The 20,927-nt window shown below is 37.5% G+C and overlaps 1 protein-coding gene and 1 pseudogene across 5 annotated transcripts in view; both read right to left on the bottom strand.

The window, feature by feature from the left end:
• EMCN (endomucin) overlaps nt 1–20,927 on the bottom strand; it is a 90,876-nt gene that overhangs the window by 17,359 nt on the left and 52,590 nt on the right. For 4 of the 5 annotated variants that reach the window (XM_031468753.2, XM_031468764.2, XM_031468736.2 and 1 more), the window contains exons 4-7: nt 12,728–12,766; nt 3,969–4,061; nt 3,134–3,187; nt 1,171–1,266 (exon numbers count right to left, since the gene is read on the bottom strand). In XM_031468753.2, coding sequence (XP_031324613.1) covers nt 1,171–1,266; nt 3,134–3,187; nt 3,969–4,061; nt 12,728–12,766 — 282 coding nt within the window. The remainder of the gene's footprint in view (nt 1–1,170; nt 1,267–3,133; nt 3,188–3,968; nt 4,062–12,727; nt 12,767–20,927) is intronic. The other variant, XM_064484621.1, reaches the window with a different exon arrangement.
• On the bottom strand, nt 16,069–16,245 carry LOC116149087 (U1 spliceosomal RNA; annotated as a pseudogene).

Below are 20,927 nucleotides of genomic sequence, written 5' to 3'. Positions count from 1 at the left end.
TACATTAAATTTGCTTTTAAGCCAGATCTTAATGGATACGTAGGAGATGAGGTGTGTTATGAAAGTTAAGTCGTGGGTAGGACATTCTAGGAGAAGGAATGACCTGGATGAAGGCACGGATACACAGCACTACAAAATACAGCCAAGAAGGTGGCTGAAATGGAAAGATGATTGGAGTTTAAGACAACACAGAGGAGTGCTGAGTCATGGGAACTAAATGGGGATTCAGATGAAGCATCAAGTAAAAAGAGAACTCAAGTTCCTAGAACAAAAAAACAAAGACTGAAAGAAATCTGAATAACACAGGAACTTTAGTTAATAATTTTGGTTAATTCATTGTGACAAACATAACATACTAACGTAAGATGTTAATAATAAGGATGTGTGGGAACTCTCTGTAACTATCTTCACAATTTTTCTGTAAATCTAAAACTATCTTAAAATGTAAAAGTTTATTTTGGACAAGTCTTGAAAATATAATGCCATTATGGGAACCAAAAATATTCAAGAGGCAGGGAGAAGAAGATGACACAGCAAAAAGAAGAAAATGAAGACTGAGGGTGTTAAATGAAAGAAGAAAGGCTTTTGGACGCTAATGGAGAGATTAAGGAGGATAATAAAGAATTGTCAAACTGGAATCCCTCTAAAAATTGCAATTGTGTTCAATCCCGAGGAACCGATTCAATCAGCAGAACATACAGTCATGGAAGACACCTTCATTGGAAGGAAGCTGTGCCTCCCAGGAGGGAAATCGGTCACAAAACACTCTTCAAATCATGGGTCCCTAAGTGAAATCCTCAGCAATACTTGCCTTCATTCTCTGTTACATGGAAATGGAACAAATCTTAACTGTAGCTAAGACATGTCATTTTATGGCTTCTTTTCTACCGTATTTCCCCGACCACCCCACAAAATGAGGGCTATTTCATTAAAAAGAGCTTCTCCATGTTTGATCATATCTGCCACTAGTAGTTAATTCCTGTTCCTTACATTCACCAGCGTTCACTGGATTTCTCTGCCCCTCTTCCTCTATTTCTGTGATCAAGCAGTACGGCATTTGGTTTCTGTGTGTAATTCCTCTCTCCCTTTAAGAGTGTAAATTCAGGTTTAGACTGAGCATGTTTATTCTCTTGTTAGGAAAACAAAATGAAACAAAACACTGTTACCTACCTGGGTCTGTCTTCCAGCACATTCGATACAAACCCACCAGGACAAAGACTGAAAGTGTTATGACAATCAAAGCAATAACCACAGGCAAAATAATACCTAAAAAGTATTGGAGACATTGTCAGTTAGAGTGGCTACTGAATTTCACAACAAATAGTTTATGAACTGAGCAAAAGCATTCATGCTTCCTTTCTTCTTTAAACATCATTCTTATTACAGACTTTATATTTTAGATGAAGAAGATGCGTCCGATTGCTCTAGTTGTCATTTCTGATATATCCACTTGATGTCAGTCTTGTAGCCCTTCTAAAATAAAACTCCAGCCCTAAGGAAGGCAGCTCCCACCTTCCTGGAGACTGGAGGAATGAGGAGATGGGAGACTGGCCAGGCAGATGTCCTCTAGAACTATGGTCAGACCCACATGCACACTTTATATTCTCTACTGCTTTATAATGAAGTTACTAACATATCTGTATTTGAATCTGTATCTGTATATCTTGGATGAAGGCAGTCAAAAGGCACAAACTTTCAATTATAAGATAAATAAGTTCTAGGGATATAACGTACAACTTGATAAATATAATTAACACTGTTGTATATTATATGTGAAAGTTGTTAAGAGAGTAAATCCTGAGTTCTCATCACAAGAACATTTTTTCTATTTCACTAATTTTGTATCTATGTGAGATAATGAATGTGCACTAAACTTACTGTGATAAGTTTCATGATGTAAGTCAAACCATTATGCTGTACACCTTAAATGTATATAGTGCTGTGTGTCAATTATATCTCAATAAAAATGGAAAAAAATATATCCCCTACTGGCCCTATTGGCAATGTTCTAGTCATAAAGCTGGCTTCCTAAAAAATTCATAGATACCTTTCTGTAATACTATCCTAAAACTCTAAAAAGGCACACAGTATCATAAATGGATATAAATGGCTATCACCATGGATTTAATTTCTAAACATGAACAACATGGTCCAAGAAAGATAAGCATGTGTGTGTTTGTGAATACCTGCTTGGGGGAGTGGTGTTGATGCAGTAATTAGAGTTAGTTTTTCCTGTTCTTATTAAGAGGAGGGTTTTGCTGTTTGTTTATTTTAGCATCTGCCTTCTTTTCTAACAATCGTAGTCCAGGTTAAAACGAGTGATGAGGGGAGAAAGCTGCCATCGGGACGTAAGGAGAGACACAGACGTTAAGGTTCCCATTTAGTCGGGTAGTCTCCTCCGCTTGCTTGTTCTCCTTAAGTTTATCAGGGGTTGAGAACAGCTATCCAGTTCATTTGTTGGGTGGTTTACACTTCCACTCTCATGGGTAAGAGTTTGTTTTAGTTATGTCCTGCTGGGTGCACATTAGACCTTGGTGAGATCGTTAGTGCCTCCCAAAATGAAGATGCCATGAATCAGCAGGTCAGTACATGCAATGTTGACTTACTGAATGTAATGACTTTACCTAAACCTAAGATAATCTTTTATCATCACAGCTTCCTGTATATTCATCACATTCTTAATTTCCAGGGAAATTATGAATATTCTCTATTCAATCCTAGTGTACGCAGTGTGTTGTATAACACATGCTCTTGCTAAAATGGAACACTTCTTAAAAAGCCATTTTTAACATTAAGGTAAAGTCCTATAATGGTGATAATTCATTTTTATGGAGATCTTTCTACCTGTGCACTTTGGCTTATCTAAGACTAGTCCCATCAATTTACCTTGACCCCTGGTGGTAATTGCTGAGCACTAAGGTAAGAAATAAAAAATCCCCAAAGTGTACTCATTAAAACCAGACTCAACAGGAGGAAATTTTCAAAGCAGGTGGTAGTTATATAGGATTATAATGGGATTGCAGGTTCAGTAAAGTTGAAAAAGGCTGTCTATGATTGACTCCTTTCCCGTATTGACAACATTCAGACATTCTGCAGATCTACTGCCACGAATGAAGGTATGTCTGTTACTCACTGGAATAAGAGGGGTTGGCTGAAGACGCGCTTGCATTTTTTCCATTCTCAGAACCTATTGGTGAAAGAAAAGAAAGAAATCGAGAAAGAAAGAAAGAAATCGAGAAAGAAATCGAGAAATCGAGAAATCGAGAAAGAAATCGAGAAAGAAATCGAGAAAGAAATCGAGAAAGAAATCGAGAAAGAAAGAAAGAAAGAAAGAAAGGAAGGAAGGAAGGAAGAAAGAAAGAAAGGAAGGAAGGAAGGAAGAAAGAAAGAAAGAAAGAAAGAAAGAAAGGAAGGAAGAAAGAAAGGGAGGAAGGAAGGAAGGAAGGAAGGAAGGAAGGAAGGAAGGAAGGAAGGAAGAAAGAAAGAAAGAAAGAAAGAAAGAAAGAAAGAAAGAAAGAAAGAAAGAAAGAAAGAAAGAAAGAAAGAAAGAAAGAAAGAAAGAAGTAAACCTTTGGTTAATGAGTACCAATCCTTACAATCTTCCCCACACCTCTCCACTCCTCATTTATATGGGCGTCTGAGATCTATAGCTATGAAGCTTCAAAGTGAAAACATTTTGTCTGAAAGAGCTCTGTTTTGTGAATCAAGAATGGCAGGGAGTGAACATACACAATCTGATGTGTGTGGACACGTGCATATACCCATGATACCAGCACCACAATCAAGGTAGTAGACATAGCTGTCACCCCCAAAAGTTTCCTCTTGTCCCCTCCCTTTTTTGTGGATGTGCAGTTTTTTTTGTATATCAATTATACTTCAATAAGCTGTTTTTTTTTAGACTGGTGGGATTTTCTTGGTGAGAAGGGTTAAGTGAAGCAAGTTTCCACTCATGCACACAGAAGCCATACTTTGAGACGGTGAGATGTTTTCTGGAATTACTGGTGTTGAGGTTAATGAACTGGTTTGGAGAGGTGATGATGCATCTGGTAGTGAGATGTTAACTGTAAGAAAATGATAAATATAGAGTCAGATTATAGTATTTACTCTTCTTACTGAGTTTTTTTGCAGATTCAAACAGCTTGCATTTCTGAAGATCTGTAAAAACTGTTTATTGTTGAATAATGAGGTATATATTATTATACACTAAATCGTGAGTTCATCTATCTCCTCCTGTAGAGATGATTAAATTTGGAATCACAAAACTTTGGTATTAGTATTATAGCTTCAAGAACTGGCCAGAAAACTTGAGTAAGTTTCTCATTTACTACTCTAGCAAAAGCCTGTATCACCTACCGCACAAGACTCTTTACAGGATGCAAATCTGTGCAAAATCATTATTTACATTTTAGCTATTACAACTTTGGGTGATAGTGATTTTTAATCATACATATTTAAATGGACATAAATGCACTGGACTTTATATTTTATATTGTTTTTTAGTGGTTAAAGAGAAAGATTACAAATGAGGCTTTGTTTGGAAGAATTAGGAGGAAAATCAAAGAAGGTCCATTTATTTTCATCTTTGATGGTCAGCAGTGATTTGTACTTGTGTGCCTTCTCTAGAGTAACAGCTGCTTGGCTGCATTTTCACCACTGTCCATGCTCTTTTTTTTGCACGGAAAATGTTAATTTTAAATGTATTATTATTGTTTGTGTGCTTCAGTCAACATTTGCCATCTTCAAGCAGGACTAAAAGAAAAAAATAAATAAAAATTTATTATTCTAAATTCATAAATCTCAACACATTTCAAAGAAATATAAATAATTACATATTTTCTAAGTGTACAGCATTTATTCTTGTGAACCTGGGATCAAATGTAGTTTGTATTTAGAAAAATTTTTGGAAAACCATTCTCTTTTTCTTGAAGTATGAAGTAATATCTTTTCATCACGCTTGTTTGCCTTGTCTCATCACTGAATTGCAGGTTCTTGGAGTGTGAGGGCTGTAACTCCCACCACCTACCACATGAAGCTCTGACCACCGTGGGTGTGCAGTAAAATGTAGCCGACTGCTTGGCTGAACTAAGAGCTATCTCTTATAAACACAGCCCCCTTAGGAGTATTAAGGCCATGCATAATTGCATGGAAGAAATTGATACTGCTTCTGGCTGCCTTAGATCTTTCCTTCCTTGCCACCCACAGCCCAGGGCGCACTGCATGCTTATGCATTTTTGACATCTGTGGGCGAAGAATACTGTTAAGAGACTGTACCGTTCTTGCCATGCAAGAGATCTGTGGGAGGAAGCTAGATATATGCCCATAAGAACAAAGAAAAATGTCAGGCTAGTGCACGAAGCAGGCAGAAAAAGGAAACTTAAATACAAGAGTGGGAACTAACTGAAACCTTGGTCCTTAGCTGCTGATTCCAGTGTCAAATGTTCTAGTGAGGATGAATGTTCTTTTGGTTGTGTCGGTAGAGTATGAGACGGCTGATTAAATAACCAATGGCATTAATCCCCCTGGGCTTTCCCAAGGGTTCGTCCTCAAGGCTCCACACTGCACCTTATAACCTTCTTGTAGGCTAGGCGGCAGCTACAGTTCTGAGTATCATCTATCTGGTTCAGATGAATCTCCAAGTTTTCCTCCTTAAAACGTGTTGACTGTCGTGTGCCAACTGTTATTGCTCAGGATCCAGAGGCAGGCAGTAGAATTAACCCTCCTTAACAAAGGACTTACTGGCTCCTTGAAACAGACTTAATTTTTTGTTTCTTTTAACCTCAGCCTCCAGTTAATAAATCATTTCAGAATTCAGTACACACACACCCACACATGCACACAATTCACTTCTATTACATTTAATGCCTTCTGGTGTTCTCTTTCCTATCCTCTTTAATTTTTTAAAAATACTGTTTATGATCCACTAATGGGAATTAACTTACAGTTTGAGAAACTCTGTCCATTAGCATGATCATATTGATGAAATTACAGGTCTTGGCTGAATTCATAAATTGTGAGCTTAATGTGATTCTTTCTGTGGCTAAGATAGAGGATCCATGCCACGATCTGTGGATTTCACTGAGACTCTACTGTCCTACATTATTACTAAAGCATCCTTGGCAGAAAAGGTACAGGAGAGGAACAGTGGATGGTCAAGTGCATGATTCGGAAGACTGAGTACCTGGACTCTAGCATTTATTTGCTGTGGCATCTTGGGCAAGTCACTTATGCAATTTGTGTCTGAGTTCCCATATCTACAAATAGTGATTACAATTATTCCACGTCACAGTGTTGTAGTGAAAATTAAATGAGTAAAAATAAATTTGAATTGCTTAGAACAGTTCTTGATACTATATGTTTGTATTATACGATTATAAAATTATAATATGTTATGTTATATTAATATACTATATTAGTTTATAATAACATCCTAAGATTGTATTGTGATTAGGCACCTAGAAAGTTGTACCTTTCAACTAAAGTCAACTTATCCTCTGTCCTCAAATATTCTAAATGTAAAGATAAATGAGCAGACATTTCAGCCACGTACATGTTTTCAGATGCTTCTTTGCTCTGGTCAGGAACAGGAGAAACTGGAGTATATGGTGCTCTTAGACGACATAGATTTGCTCTTGGACCCTGACTTTTAGTGACTGTAATGACTACTGAATTGCAGATAGGTCATCTTATGGTTTAAGTTTAGTTTGCTAACTTCAGGCTGGAACTTGGAGCAAGCTATTTAAGGCAGAGACCCTCAAAACAAAGTCTGTTGTCATAAAGTGTGTCCAAATTTACCCCATTAGCATCTACAGTGGTACATAGTTGGCCTGTGGTGTAAACCAATTACTAGGTAAATCATTTGCACTTTTAAAGACAGAAGACCTACTGATGTCCTAGAACACCTGTGGTGGCTTTGAGAATGTGCCTCACAGAATGCAAACTACAGACAGTGTAATCCACCAAGGTTCCCCACCTGCTCTCTGAATTCCATCGCTGTTTGCCCTGATGCCACGCCTCCTGTAGGATGCTCTCAGCCAATGGTTGAGTCTGGCAAGGATATGAAAGCAGACCTGCTCCTGGGAGCCATGATCTCCTCCTAGGAGGAACTTGGGCTGGAGGAGTCCCTGATAGCCTTCATGTACCTTCCGTAGAGGAAGGCATATAGTACACAGGTATTAATGGGAGATGAGTGTGAGAGGCAGTAGAGGATAAAACGTTCTAGTGTAAGAAGGAAAATAAAACCATGTCCTATTTTTAGTTCCCTTACCTTTCCTACGCTTCTTTTTGATATGGGCACATTTAGTATGTGTCTGAGGGGCTAAATTCAATTGAATTGAATGATTATCAATTGTTTTCATTATTTATAAATAATTGGAACTGGTCTCTAATTGCAATTTGATGGACTCATGTTTCATTAAAAAAAAACTTTTCAGCATTTGACATAATAATTCATTCACTCCTCCTTAACACATCTTCTTCATGTGGCTTCCAGTAGAGCACACGCCACTGGATTTTCTCCAGCCTTACGGATAATTCTTCTCAGTCTCCATGGCTGGTTTCACCTCTTCTTTCTGACTCACAATCTAGGATGGTCCCAGGACATAGTCCTTGCCTCATCTCTAACTACACTAATTTCATTGGTGATTTCAATCAATTTCAAGGTTTAAATATAATGTCCATGCCAAGAATCCCCCCAAAGTACTTCCATCCCAGACCTCTTTTCTAAACTCCAGATTCATAATAAGGCAAATAATAAAAATCTGAAGCTGAACATGTCCAAAACTGAACTTCTGCTCTTTCTGCAGCCTTCCTGTCCTAGTTGATGGTAGGTCTCCCTTCCACTTCTTCAGCCAAAGACCGCAGAGTTATTTTTGATTTCATCGCTTTCTATCCTGTTCCACATGCAACCATCAAGAATATCTGTAGGCACCACTTCCAAAATGTGTTCCAAGTTTGGAGATTTCATGCCACTGACCCTATGGCCACCCTGGTCCAAGCTACCATCATCTCTCTCCTAGAAAATCTACAAAAGAGAACCTTGCTTCATTTGACAGTCTCTCCTCAGCTCTCAGAGCAAAACTTACAGAACATGAGTCAGATCACGTCACCCCTCTGTTCAAAACCCCCAGTGCTTCTCCCCTGCACTTACAGAAGAAGTCAGAGTCCCTGTAACAGCCCACCAAACCCCAGGCAATCTGCCTGGAGAGCCCCCTGCCTTTCTCCCTGCCCACCTACTCTTAAACACATCAGGCCTCTCCTCAAGTCCTAGCTTCATTTCGATGCTCTTCCGCATGTATTGGGTGGCTCACCTCCTCTTTGTATTTGCTCAAACCCTTTTTTGTAAGACTTACCTTGACCACTTTTTTCAGTGCCACAAAGTGGTCCCCACTTCTCCAGCCCTCATACTCCCTCCACACTGCTCCACATCTTCTTTTTCTCATAGCACCTTCTACTTTACTTTATAATTTAATCAATTCATATGTTTATTGATGATAGTTTGTCTGCACTCCTAGAATATAAGATCCTTGAGAGCAAGGATCTTTATTTTGCTCACTGATACTTCCCAAATGCTAGAGCAGTGTGTGGAATGAATGGCCAAACAAAACATTTTGGTGGCAGAAATGACTCCAGTTAAAGAGGAAGTTAATTAATGAAATCTCCTTTCTTATCTTAATATTAGGGCTGGTACTTATTTAAAATCATTATCATTTCATTTTTGTCATTCATTCCTCAATAATAGGAAAAAAAAATAGACACCCACTCTGGGTCCAACAATAGATGCTGAAGGAAATACAACAGAGTATGTGGCATAGTGATTGCCTTTAAGGAGCTTGAGTAGCAGAGGTGAGCTGCACAGTTGACAGATGTGAAAGAAGAGATAATAAGACACAACAGTACGTCAGGGATCAACATAAGAGATACCATGTTATTGCTTATTGGATTTTACTTATAAATTAATTCTTAACAAAAAGGATTTGAGGAGCTTAAGCAATGGTCTACGCCATAAAATGAATAGGAAATCAGGACAAAGGCAAATGGAAGAAACAAATATGCTCCTTCTAAGAGTTCATACCAAGCATTCATACAGTTGCTGGTTTGGCCATGAGAGCTGACTCTGAGCATCCCGACTCCCAGGGAAAGGGAGCACGGCGTACTCTAGGCTTTCATTATCAGAGAGCAAAACGGTCTGTTAGGTAATTACGTGGCACACACGCAGTACGGTCAACAAATGCTAGGAGTATGGCTGGTCCCATTCTGTGTTTTGGGAGGGGAATATATGGCTATGATCCCCTGAGGTCTCTTCTAGCTTTAAGATTTTAGATTCTGGTCAGGGTTCCTTTCAGTCTAGATTTTGTCATAGCCAGTATATATTTCCACCCTTCACGGGACACCCCGTCTACTTAATGAGCAAAATGTCTAAAGGGAATATTCCTGCCTTCACATGATAAAAACTAATTTCTGCTCTCATCAGACCTGACCTTCTGACCTAGTTGTACTCTCAAGGTTACATGAAAAAAATTTTTATCTCAAATTTCTTTGACTTTGCTTTGGGCCATCATGTGACTCACCTGAGGTAACAGCACCTTCTCATCCAGTAACAACGATGACTAGAGATTTCTTTACTTTAGGGAACTCTGTAGAAGTGTATGTTGAAGAAGGGAGATATATTTTTCTTTTGTGATTTAATATAAATAGTTATTAATTTCCAGAAAATTATATACAATATAAAAGAATGAATGGGGCATCGTGCTAATTACTTCCATATGTGCTAACTCATCTTATTCTCGAATATTTTTATCCTGTGCTTTAAAGATGAGAGATACCGTGGCTCAGAGAAATAAAGTAACATGTCTGACAATACGTGGAAGAGCTAAGACATAAGCCAAGTATGACTCAAAATCCTTTCCGTTTCCTTTCCATTACATCATGCAGCCAACAGATTTTAAGTGAGTTGAGTTCATCTTACTTGTGAATGGCCTCATTATCAATGAGATCAATAATTTTTTTCTCAGCATTCTGAAAGTTTTAGAATGTTCTCACCTGTCTCCCAAAATAGGTACACATCTTACATTAAATTCACAATTTGGATACTATGACCTGAAAACACTGAAAAGTTTTCAGTATGTAACTGAGCTCGTGCCATATGCTTTCTGAGAAGGTGAATGTGAGTGATCTAAAATGTGGACATGAAAGTATGAAGAAGGATTTTATTTTCAAGCCCTTTTGGGACACTGTATGCCAGGCATTGTTCTAAGTGTTTTATACTCACTATTGTATTAATAATGTTTGCATTTGCATTTCATAAAGTAGAAACTGAAGCTCAGAGAGTTTAAATAATTTGCCCAGGGTCACCCACCCAATGTATACTACAACCACAGGTGAAGGGAAAAACCCCTCTCCCTCTTCTGATCTTAACATAAGTTTATCTGAGGCTGGTCTATGACACATCACTTCATACATGACTACTAGAGTTATTATAGTTACTTCTAATATTGGCTATTCTGCTTTAGTAACCCTTAATGGCTGGCTCCATGAATCACTCATAACTCTTAGCTAGAGTTACATGTGATGGAACAGAATGAATATGTGTTGAATGCCTCCATTAGTCGGTGGTTGGCTGAATATACCATTCTGTATATTTAGCAGAGGATTATACTGAATTTGGAGTCTCACCAGGTATGTGACAGTGGGCAGTCGAAGTTTGACTTTCCCACATCCTTTAGATGTTGAGCATGAATTCCTCATGCTTAGCATTGTTAAAAACACAGCTGTCCACTCATACTACCTTTGCTCTGTTGAATAGAACAAATGGATATGTCTTCAGACCTTGATTGATCATTTCCACTATGACCAGGACTATCTTTCTTACATTTCATATGATATAAAGTTAAATGTTATATCTATGTATAATTGCTTATAATTTACCTTTATATACAGTTGCCTTACTTATTCTGAATTCCCAAAAAACATCCTACATAAAGCAATCACCAATTTCTAGATCCTTGATAATAACTTTTCAAGAGAGTGATAAAAACGTAATTTTTCAAGCAAATTAAAGCCAGATGCATAGTATGAAAGAAAATATCAAATGTGAGAACTATGTATGTTCTAGTCAAATACTAAATATCTATTAGCTCATATTTATTAGAAGGAAGCAGTACTAATAATTCTGCAGGCTAGAATTCTACTTCAACTTTACCTAAAAGAGAAATACTAATTATTTTAAGGAAGATGCCTATCCTTGATCATATGGGTGAATATTTGTTAGTTAGTTAGTTAGTTTGTTTGTTTAGTGAATCTGGACTTAGTCTTTGGCCACAACACATATCTGAAGTTTGAGACTGGCCTTTCTTGTGGCTAACAGAACCAGCCTCACTTCTTTCTGGTTGGCTAGTCAAATCAATAGTTTGTCTACTATTTGTTTTAGGAGAATTAGTTTCTATAACTCAAAATTAAAGTAGTCTAACTGGGCTTCTCATTACATTTAAAAAATCAATTATAGTTAAACCTGGCATTTTGTAAATACAACTCTTTTAAACAAAATAAAATATGCTTTAGTCTCTCCTTAAAAGGAGCCAACAATTTGGCAGCTTCCCAATTCTCTTCCATCTGTAGCTTCTCCTCGATAACCGGTCCATGAAGCAGAGGGAAAGGACTTCTCTGGAACAGCGCAAAGCAGCAGCCAATGCCAAGCTGCCCTCGTTGCCTGGATTTACTATTTTTATGTTTTGTTTTGCTTTGTTTTTCCCAATGCTTTTTCTAGTGCGTTTCTAGACTATGTAGATGGAAGTAAGAATAACAAGTATGGTGATAAGTATGGAGTTAACAATATAAAAATAACTTCTTTATTCACTTCATATATTATGTAGAAGATAAATCATTAAAAGTTAAAAGCATAATAATTTCAGTTTCTAATTCCTTAAACATAAAAGGTAGAAGGTAGACTATGACAATTATTTAGAATGTTTGCTGTGAAAATGTTATTAGAGTCACTCATAATTTTCATAGCTTTATTTTTCCAATTTCTTTAAAGTTACATGAACTTCTAGGTTTATTTCACATATTTCTCGTTTTATATATACCAAAGGTGATCACGATTGAGAACCTAAGAGATTTGTTATTTACATAAGCATGAGGAAGGATGTAGGAAGATAAAAAGCCCCCAATATTTATAATTCCAAAACAACAGGAAGATTCAACATTACCATCTTCCTCTGCCCAATAATCTTTTTCAATTTCTGTCGTTCCATCATCCAAAATTCATTCAGTTTAAAGCTAAGAATGGGAAAGCATAGGCACTTCTCAGAGTGATAACACTTTAGGCTTAACATTATAAACTGTGGTTTATAACATCATCTCTTTGGAGGCCAGGACCGGGCTGTGTTAAGACAGCAGAGAAGGCACAAACGCACACGCTCTACTGCTGGGAGAGGGCACGCTGACCACGGAAATAGACCAGGAACAGAAGGTTCTGGGCAGAGGAAAATTCCACAGATTTTACGCTTTTACCAGAGCTGGTTCCACTCACCCCAACCCCAGAGCACTCAGGCACATCGTTGTATGTTCCCCTGGTCTGCATTTTTTAACACACGATCTCCTAAATATTTTAGTTGCCGTGTAATGTTTTCCCTCGTACTGTTTCACCCTGCCCTCAAACTGATTGATCTATTTTGTCTCATTCTTGGGATTTTAGCCAGGAATATTTTCAGAGAAAAGAAAATGAACTTACCTGATGTTTCTGTTGCTGTAATTGAACTCGGAGTCCCAGCTTTAGAGGAAAGAAAAGAAAAATTGCTAAAATTAAATGTTGCATATCAGATCTCCTCTCACAATTGTTTCAGGTGGCAAATGGATATAGATCTTAGCTTGCTTCTGATTTTCTTTTCCTCAACTCATAAAATCATAAGGCTTGCTGATTAGAAGAAACTTCAGAGCAGGGGTCAGCCAACTGTTTCTTAAAGGGCCAAATAGTATTTTAATCTTTGGGAGCCATAAGCCTCTGTAGCAACGACTCAACCTTGCCATTGTGGTGTGAATGCAGTCATACATAATACCTAAAGAATAGATACGGCTATGTTCTGGTTAAACTTTACTTAGAAAAATAGGTGGGGGCTAGATTCAGCCTGTGAGCCACAGTTTGCTGAATCCTGCTTTACCCAACATCTTGAATGCTCCAAGGTAACCCAGACAATGACAGAACTATTGGTAGGTACTTTGTGAACAACACTACGGTGTGTCTTACTCCTCCTAAAAGATACGATGTACCTCCTGATCAGAAGAATATTCAGAAAGGTTCAGATACCTTTGACACTTAAGGAATTCCTTTAAATTTAATCTAGTCCAGAAGAGCTTTCTACAAGTAAAATCACTTGAGAGAATTATAATCAAAATCACTTCAACCACTTTGAGTGCTTACACCATGAACCAAGACTTGCCACATGAAAAAATATAGAAAAAAATGGAAACAGATAGAAGCCCAATGATGATGGTTTTAAACTTCCATTTCCTTCCTCTGTATCTTCACTTGACTGCCTTAGCAGCATCTCAGATTTGGCATGTCCGAAACAGAACTCCTGACTGGTACCTCAAAACCACCTCCTCCCTCACCTTGGATACAAGCGTGGTACCAGCGTCTCCCAGGTGCACAAGCCAAAAGGTAGTGGCCTTTCCTGATTCTCTTCTTTTTCTCACTCCTATTAGCTCTAGCTACAAAATATATCCCAAATCTGTCTCACTATTTCATCAACTACCGTTCACCTAGCACCTGTGTCTCTTCCCTCGGTACCTACAACAGTCACCTAGAAAAACCTTTTAACACGTAAACTCAGCTGCTCCAGTGGTTGCTGATTCTTGTCACCACAGCTGGCACATCTTCACAGGACATGGCCTCCGCCTTGCTCCTCCACTACCTCCAGCCATTTCGCCCTGCTTGGCCTTTCTGTGGTAGATGAACGTCCCGGGGCTCCTCCTGCCCCCGGTTTCTCTGCTGGCTCTTCCCGGGCCTCAGTGCTGTCCTGTCAGGCCCCTCCCGCCTTTTGTGAGCAGCCCTCAGAGAAGCCTTCTCCAACCGCCTCATCTGAAGTTGGCCCTCATCTCCCTCCACACTAGTAGACCACTCTGCTTCATTCGCTCAACAGTACTTTTATCACTCCAGTGGCATTTCTTTTTTTAAAACATGTGTTGCCAGAATGTAACCCCAGGAGGACAGAGATTTCGTGTTTTACTCAGCTGCACTTGCAGTGCCTCACGTCAGGTCGCTAGTGAAACACAGGGAATGAAAGAATACCAATAGAAAGTAACAATAATAGAAATAAAACTAATTCTACATATTCGAATTCAGTTTTTAAGGGACAATGAATGCCTTAGTTAAAATTACTAGCTGGATAATAATAGCTACCATTTTTAAAGCAATTCTTATGATCAGTTTAACTGCTGATGTCTACAAGAAAGATGGTATTATTTCCATTTTGCAGGTTGGCAAATATTAGCCGAAAGAAGCAAAGCTACTTTTTCAATAGGAGGGCCATGATTGTAATTCAGGTCTGTTGGTTCTAAGGTATGTCCTCTTTTACTGAAATAGACAGATTTCCCTTCCAATAAACTATCTGAGTGGAAGGCGTTTGTAATTAATTCCTTAATTCCTACTTTTGATAACTAGTTAAAATGCTTGTGAACATGGCATAATGCTATATTTGGAAGATGAAGTTAAAATATTTATCAGTGGTCAGAGGATTAGAATACAAATGAGATCAAAACTCGTTGTTTCTCTGCTTTTAATATCGGGTCATAAACTTTCTTGCTGATAGACTTTATTGAGAAAGAAAAAAAATTAAACTCATATTGGATGAAACCTTCTGACAATCCTTTTTTGCATTTTTTTCATCCTTCAAAAATGCATAATTAATTTAGAAGGACATTGCATAAAAGAAAAATAATTATGCCTTAAAGACATAGCTGAATATTAAAAAAGTAACTTATACTGATACAGGACTCTTATATTGAGACTTAAAGAGGTCCAGGCTTTTACATTTGAATAAATATATTGTTATTTGGAGGACAAAATTCTGCAAATCTTTAATCAATATTGGAATATATATATATATTATATATATATATTATATGTAATTTTTTCTAAAACCCAGGATATATTTTTTGAAGATAATAAAGTGTTTTTGAAGATAATAAAGTGTTTTCATATGGCATACTACTTTGAAGTCAAATAGCAAATGATGGTAGTGCATTCTGTTAACCTAGTCTCAATGGGTTGGCAACTTAAAATCTCTGCTGAGTTTGACTCTCTAATATGAAACTGAAGCCTCATGAAATGCAAATGAACTTCAAAATGTTAAACTTTAATCCACAGTTTAATCCAAAACTAAACTTGGCTTAGACTATTAGCTTTTAAAACAGAAAGCTTAAGCAATAATACGACAAATAACTTTGCTAAATAGTCTTATCTTACAAAGGCCACCGTGCTTCTAGCTATATATATAGCCGTATGTAGTTACACACATAGAACATGATTCATCATTAACAGGCCTAGGAGAGAAAATATAAACAGCCGTGCCCATATATAATTCTTTACTGATTTACATAAAAATAACTTACTATGACCAATTCAAATTTTCCTTATCATTTTCCCAAAATAAAGCATTGACTGAGTCATTGTATGTGAGATTATTTCTGGCTTGGCTAAACTATGATTTCTGACTAAGACGTCATTATCCTGAGGATTCCTCTTATGTCTCCCTACGGGAAATTATACAATTAAATATCATATAAGAAGCATTGTAATTAAGTTCTCAAATAAATGCCATAGATAAATAGTGCCATTCACAAAAGACTGGCGATCAGATAAATTGGTGTTTTCCAAAGGATGAGAGGCATAGCATTGTGTGAGAGTCTATAAGGCAGTACTGGGACGTGGCATTAAATAACATTCAGTGAGAAAGTGATTTCTTTCCAGCTTTTTTTTTTTTAAATTTACTTTCTTCAATGAAGAAGTTTCAAAATTTCAATTTGATGCAACTATGTCATTAATACCTAATTGGTGCTTATCTTTGTCCCCCTACAGGGGAAATGCAAACACAGTTCCCCACAACCACAAATGATGCAGCCGAGTTTCCCACATTTGGGGAAATCACAGGGGTCAGCATATCCAGAGTGCAAATGGATGAGCTCCCCCGCCCCCCTCCCCTGGAGAAAACCACCTTCATATTCCTGGTATGTCCCCTGCCAGGGAAGTATTTGATTTATTTTTTAAACAAGGACAAGCAAGCCTCACACTCAGAGCCTTTGGCCAGAAACAAAATCTAGCTAGAATTTTATTTTATTTTGCTTACATCAAAGTGATTTTATAGCTGCTATTTATGCCATGTAAAATTGGTTTTTCATTTATGATGGTTTCCTTTTCAAATAAATTTAAAAATAGAAAGTGCATCAATTTAAAGAAAATACTAAGTAAGTAATAGTACAGATGGTACACATATCTGGCAACACTCATTAAGTTGTGGGAAATACTGAGGTAGTATCTTGTAGAGAGGCTCTTGGTGATTGTATAGAATTTGAAGGACAAGGGGAAGAAGAAAGGACCGTACACACGAGGAGGACAGGATGAACAAAACACACAATAAATCTGCCATGGTGGCCAACAACAGAGATACCCGCTGGTTAGAATCACAGGTTTATTATTCAGTCAGGTAGTCAGTTGTCAATCCCTTGTGTTATATTTATTGAACTCCTACTTGTTGAACATATGACGGACCCACTTAAAAGCTAGTTGTTTTCTAATTCCTTTAGGATACTTTATGTAAAATACTTGTGATGAGAACAAGTATGGGACAGTGATGTTTATGGGGCTGGGGGCCAGACAAACAGGGTTCAGATTTCATCTTTTAATTTAACCTTGGCCAAGTCCTTTAGTCTTTCTGAACCTGTTTCCTTATTTGTGAAACAAGTATCATAAACACCAACTTTGCCTGGCTTTTGTAAAGGATTATATTAATAAAATAACAGCTAAAATTCATTGTTTACTTTCCAGATGCTGTGTTAAGCTTTATATGCTTTTATCTCTTTTAATCTTCTCAAGAATCCTGTAAGGGTGTAACCTTATTATAATGATTTTACAGATGGGGAAACTGAGGCACAGAGAAGTTCAGTTGCTTACCAAAGGCCACGGTCCAAATAAATGGCTGTGCTATTATTTGAACCTACGCTATCTGATTTCAGAATCATTGTTCATAACCAGTAAGCTAACTTCCTCTTGGCTTTTTTTTTTTTTTTTTAGGAAGGGTGTGTTGCCTTGAAAAGCACAGGCGTGGGCGGAGGTCATTCTCATGTTCAGCCAGTAGTATATCTGAAGAGGCTATTTGGTTATTGTACAACTACTTATATTTTTTCTATAAAAAACTTTCCATACTAAACTAGGATAAACTATGCAAAAAGGGAACATGTATGATAAACCATTTATTACATATAAATGTTATTAACTCTGACTAAATAAACAGCTGATTACTTATAAATGTTTCTCATTTCTGCTGAACAAAAGTCAGATTTCCGATTATAAATCAATAAAAAAATGTTAAAAAAAAAAAAGTCAGATTTCCCCTTTAGATTCTAAGCCTGTAACATTGTATACGCTGTGGTGGCAGAAGCTCTGGTGTGGAAAGGTATTTTTACCCCCGTCCCTTAATAAGGTTACGTACTGACACTTGTCCATCTCAGTTTGTCTTCTACCTTTCACCTTATTCCACATTCTTTCCCCAGCGTGGTCAGAATTCACCAAAGGGAGAAAGAGCAATTATTAGTTAATTCAAAGGACCCTCATTCTTTATAAAGTCAAATCACTGAATTAATGAAGATTTTTATCTTAAATATTCTAGTATTCTAGGAATTTGTCTTCTATGGGCAGAATAAAAAAGTCAAACAGGAGAAATACCCACAATTGTAAGAGAATCGGAAACAATTAGAAATGTTTTGAGGACATGCTTCTTTTTTGATCTACATTCCACCTCCCTAGGGAGTAAAGCAATAAACCTTACTAACTCTTCTCTACTCCAGATCAGGCCTGCATTGGAGGACATGTACCCAGAATGCCTTTATCTAATAGTCCCTATCCAAGGACTCATTGCCCATAAGTTTAAGACGGAGATGCTTCTTCAGCTGTTCAATCTTCTCCTGCCAATAGATTGTTTTGTTCTCCTTCTGTCTCCCCTGTGTTGGCTCCACTAATTCTGAATGTTTATGTGTGTGAGGGGTAGAGATGGAAAGGGAGCATTGTCTTGCTAAACAGCAACCTGGGCCAGCTCTTAGTTTCATCGTGTGCAGATGGAAATGTGTGCAAACCCATTATACGAAGTGGGGTTCATGCTAAGCAGTAAGCACCTTGAGGAACGAGGGAGATCTAGGGAGGAATGGCTGCCCAAAGAATGAGCTTGACAAAATATCTAAGGACTTAGTACAGAACTGCTTAATCAAAAGGCAAATGCAAAGGGTAGTAAATACCCTTCTTTCATTGCTTTTCAAGGTATTTCATTTTTCAAGAAATGGCACTGTGAGTGTATCTTTTTAAACTACTTGGAAGAAAGTCACTTCAAACTGTGTTTAGAAGCAAAATAAATACAATAGTCCCCAGAAAGGAGACACAGACGGCATTTTATTACATGAATCAAGGCAGAATTAGGAATTTTAAATGACCCATGGGAGTGACCACAGACTTCTGTATCAATGTTAATTTTAATAAACTGTGGTCTTTGACATTTTCCTCATCAGGCACTGAATGGGTGGGTATTACGACAGAGTACAAATTATTTGAATTTAATCTTCATCTGCTACACATTTTGAAGACACATATTCACTTTTATTCTTGTTTGTATTGGGGACAACCATATTATGAGATGGATGAGGTTTTGGTTTGTTAAAGGTGACTTTCAGACATTTATTGCCTGCAAAATGGGTTCTACTGATCAGAGCCCAATACACTTCCACAAGGAAATGTTCTTCACTTGAAGGAGAAATGACCCTGTTCTTCAAGTTCCTCTGTGTGGTGACTAACTAAATAAAATTAATAGTTTACAATTATGGTGTGAAATTAGACCTCTTCTGGATAACCTTCCTTATGTCGTGCCTAAGATGATTACAGTAAGAAGCAGGGAAATGGATGCTCCTGATGTGTTTCTAGACAAGAGTAGGTCTTGGACATCCACACTTCCCACCTGCTGTCTCCTTCGACCTTGGAGGTCTCCCAAGAAGAGACTCGGAGACTATGAGTCACCTGTAGTTGCTTCTTATTAAGGACTAAGGGTATCCCCCAAATACATCCATTATTTATAAGGAACAGGATCTGATAAGGCTGTTATAGAAAATTACTAGCTTTTCTAATCAGGATATTTTGACTAAAAGGACAGATTACTTCAAATCACAGAGGCCAGAATAGGGGAAGTGCTTGCTGTGAAGATACATGTGGACTGGAACTGGAAAAGTGTCAGGAATCATGGGATTTCTAGGTTCTGCCACTCTCTCTGTCTCCCATAAACAACTCAGGCTTGCTCTTGGGGTCTCTCCACTTCCCCACGTGGTCTCTCTCCATTCTTTTCTACCGACTCTACTTACTCATAACACCTGCCTCCTTGTGTCACAGGCATGCGCAGGAATCCCCGCGGCTGTCTCAGATTCACTTTACTGACACCTTGCTACTTTGGTTCCCCACTGCTTATCACTTGCTTGGTTTGTTCTGGGTTTTCTAGTTCAGATTACCCAGAAAGGAAATTTGATTGGCCTAGACCAACATTTTCTTTTTGTTTGTTTTTAAACAAATCTTTATTTGGAAACTCACCACTTAATTCACTCATTTTAAGTATACAACCCATTAATATTTAGTAGATTTATAGAGTTGTGTAAGCATCACTGTAATCTAGTTTTAGAACATTTTCTTCAACACAGAAAACTCCCTTGAGCCTTTCTGTGGTCAATCCCCAGCCCTATTGCCAGCTGTGGGCAACCACTCACCTGCTTTCTGTCCCTACAGAAACATCTTTTCTGAATATTTCACTTAAATGGAATCATATATGTTGTATTTTGTGCAAGGCTTCTTTCACTGAACATGTTTTTGAGTTCATACTGTTACAGCATGTACAGATATTTTGTTCCATTACATTGCTGAATAGTATTCCATTATATGGCTAACCCATTTGGAATATTACAAATGCATTTCAAGTGGAAAATCCAATGGGATATTCCATTTCACCAGTCAGTGGACATTTGGATTATTTCCAGTGTTTGACTATTATGAATAATGCTGTTATTAATATTCATGAACTCATCACACGCTGTTTTGATTATTGTAGCTTTAGAGTAAAGTTTGAAATTGGCTGTGCTTGGGTCTTCCAATTTTGTTCTTTTTCAAAAGTGTTTTGGCTATTCTAGGTCATTTTCATTTTCACGTATGTTTTAGGATTGGCTTATCAATTTCTAGAAAAATAAAACTTGCTGGTATTTTAACAGGGATTGCATTCTGTATTATCTATTATGATCAATTTGGAAAGAATTACTGTCTTAAAATATCAAGTCTTCCAATCCATGAACACATCTGTTTGTTTGTTTGTGTGTTTGTTTGTTTATTATTTGCAATGTTAAACATATGTTTGTATTTTAATCAAGTTTATGCCACTGCCTTCGATTTCAATCTGATTATGCAGTGTTTTTTTCCTTCCCCTATTCGGCCTTTGTATCTCCCTTTTTCACTTTAAGAACACATCAAAGTGGTTTTTTTTTTTCAGTTTTGTAGAACCAAGTACTTAGAGTTGTTACATCCATTTCAATGAAACAAATTCATCAAGTGAATTTCATGATTTCTTTGCAGTGCTTTTCTTTTCTCTCCCTTTCTTTATCTGTCCTACTGAGGAGGGTGTGCAGTTAGGACTGTGTTGTTT

The sequence above is a fragment of the Camelus dromedarius genome, chromosome 1, assembly GCF_036321535.1.
Source record: "Camelus dromedarius isolate mCamDro1 chromosome 1, mCamDro1.pat, whole genome shotgun sequence".
Classification (NCBI taxonomy): Eukaryota; Metazoa; Chordata; class Mammalia; order Artiodactyla; family Camelidae; genus Camelus; species Camelus dromedarius.
The sequence above is the reverse complement of the archived record's forward strand: the minus strand, read 5'-3'. Positions and strand labels throughout refer to the sequence as shown.